Genomic DNA, 2,231 nt, shown 5'->3' with positions numbered 1-2,231 from the left:
TCACTTTATATTATGTTATGCTTATTTAGAAGAAAAACTACTGAGTCTACTAAAATGGGTAGAAACATTTTAAAGGTCTCTGGTACATATAGCTAAACAGTATCCAGATAATTCATACCATTTTTAAAGATCAGTTTTAACATCAACTGAGAGGAAGCGCAGTTGCATTGGGGATTTGCATGGGCTGGAACCAAATCCCCGTCTGATAGGTCAAACACTTCCCTAGTAGTTCTGGGAGAGACAATTCCTGGTAAGGACTCTCCCGATGGCCCCCTTCATCTCACTATTCCTCAGGGTATAGATAAGTGGATTGAGAAGTGGGGTTCCCAATGTGTACACCAGTGAGATGAACTGATCCTGCTTGGGGTAGTAGCTAGAGTTGGGGCGCAGGTACATGAAGGCACAGCAGCCGTACTGCAGCAGGACCACAGTGAGGTGGGAAGAGCAGGTGGAGACGGCCCGGTAGCGACCAGCTGCTGAGGGGATCTTGAGCACAGCAGCCACAATGAAGGCATAGGAGGTGGCGATGAGAAGGAAAGGCACAGCAATGGCTAGCGTGGCTGCCACCAGCACTGACTGCTCATGGATGTGGCTGTTGGCACAAACAAGACGCATCACTGGTGGCACATCACAAAAGAAGTGCTCGATATTCCGAGCCCGACAGAATGGCAGAGAGAAGATGAAGGCGACCAGCTGTAAGGACAGGAACAAACCGATGACCACCGAGACAATAACCAAGCGGACACAAAGAGTTATAGTCATGATGAGAGGGTACTGCAGGGGGTGGCAAATAGCAACATACCGGTCATAGGCCATCACAGCCAAAAGGAAGCAATCGGCACTGCCAAATCCGATGAAGAAAATCATCTGAGTGGCACACCCCAGGAGGGTGATGGTCTTCTCTGATTGTAGGATGTTGGCCAGAATGTGGGGTACCACCACAGCAGTGTAGCATATTTCTACCCCTGAGAGGCTGCCCAGGAAATAGTACATGGGTGTGTGTAGGCGGGCTTCTGTCTGGATGGCCACCACAATGAGGACATTCCCGCTGATGATGAATGTGTAAGCCAGGCTGACTCCAAAGAAGGATGAGACACACAGCTCAGGGAGGGAGGGATAGGCCAGGAACACAAATTCCATCAACACTGAGCGATTTCCCCAGGTCATTGAACTAACAGGTTTTCTCTGTTGAGAGTTACAAAGACAGAAGGAACAATCAGGCTGACAACCTACTAGTTCACACTGTGAGCCATGATCTAATCTAATCAGAGCTGGTGTTAGAGACTAGAAGAATTAGGACTAATTTTCTTGTTTCTTCCCCTTCTACTAAATCTGTTCGCATAAATATCTGCAGCTTGGTTTCTATCTGCCAAAAGTTGGACTAAATCACATGAGAATTTTTTTGAGGAAAGGATTCAGGGGAAGTTTGTAGAATTCAAAGCTATTTTCAATTGAAATGCAATGAAAACTAAATACTTTCAGTAAAGTCAGAAGAAAGTGTTAAGAAACTCTTGAGACAAGGGATCATTAAGGTGAGGGTGGGAAGCTATTCATTCATTCATTCATTCATTTTTTCATTCATCTATTTATACACAATACCTCCTGAGGTATTAACTCAGGGATATACGGATGCAACGCTGAAAAGCTAGTGATATGATGGAAAATGAAGAAAGAAAATGATGCTGTGGGGACAGAGCCCCCAAAAGCAGTTTCCAGGCTCTCGGCCTCACATAGAAAGGTGCTGGCTCAGGTAGTAAATGGCCATCGACTGTGATCAAATGGTCATCAGCTGTGGCTAGTTCGCCGTCAGCTGTAACCAGTGAGCCATTAGCCATGAATATAACTGCCTTGGCTGGGCTAGCAAAAAAGGGGAGTTAGCGAGAGTATGGTGGCTGAGCCTGCAAGCGGCGCAGTGAGGGTTTAGAATTGTGTGGCTCCTGTTTCCTGTGTCTCCAACCCAGCCGCCAGCGAGAGTATAGTAGTATGACTCCCCTATCTATGGCTCCGTGGGTGTTCCTTTTTGGCCTCACCATATCCTGCGTTCTTGTGTGGGGAGCGGGACCAGAGACCCCGCAGGCCACCCCGCATGACACATGGTGAAGTCGGCAGGATCCCCTGCACTACATGCCCATGAGCAAAGAGCTGATAGGCCTGAGATTGACAGTGTCAGGGAGAAGCCTCAGAAAACAAAGCCCTCCCAGCTCCTGGTTTCTCTATCCACAGCCAATCAG

The 2,231-nt window shown here is 47.6% G+C and overlaps 1 protein-coding gene across 1 annotated transcript; it reads right to left on the bottom strand.

Annotated features, from left to right (window-relative positions):
* Positions 1 to 222: 222 nt before the first annotated feature.
* On the bottom strand, positions 223 to 1,167 carry LOC117031048 (olfactory receptor 10W1-like). Its single transcript, XM_033121347.1, has one exon. The coding sequence runs from the start codon at positions 1,165 to 1,167 to the stop codon at positions 223 to 225; it is 945 nt and encodes a 314-aa protein (XP_032977238.1).
* Positions 1,168 to 2,231: the final 1,064 nt, after the last annotated feature.

This window comes from Rhinolophus ferrumequinum, chromosome 11 (assembly GCF_004115265.2).
Source record: "Rhinolophus ferrumequinum isolate MPI-CBG mRhiFer1 chromosome 11, mRhiFer1_v1.p, whole genome shotgun sequence".
Lineage (NCBI taxonomy): Eukaryota > Metazoa > Chordata > Mammalia > Chiroptera > Rhinolophidae > Rhinolophus > Rhinolophus ferrumequinum.
The sequence above is the reverse complement of the archived record's forward strand: the minus strand, read 5'-3'. Positions and strand labels throughout refer to the sequence as shown.

Bases quoted from the DNA above. Each gene is read 5' to 3' on its own strand.
- LOC117031048 (XM_033121347.1), bottom strand. From the start codon at position 1,167: ATGACCTGGGGAAATCGCTCAGTGTTGATGGAATTTGTGTTCCTGGCC.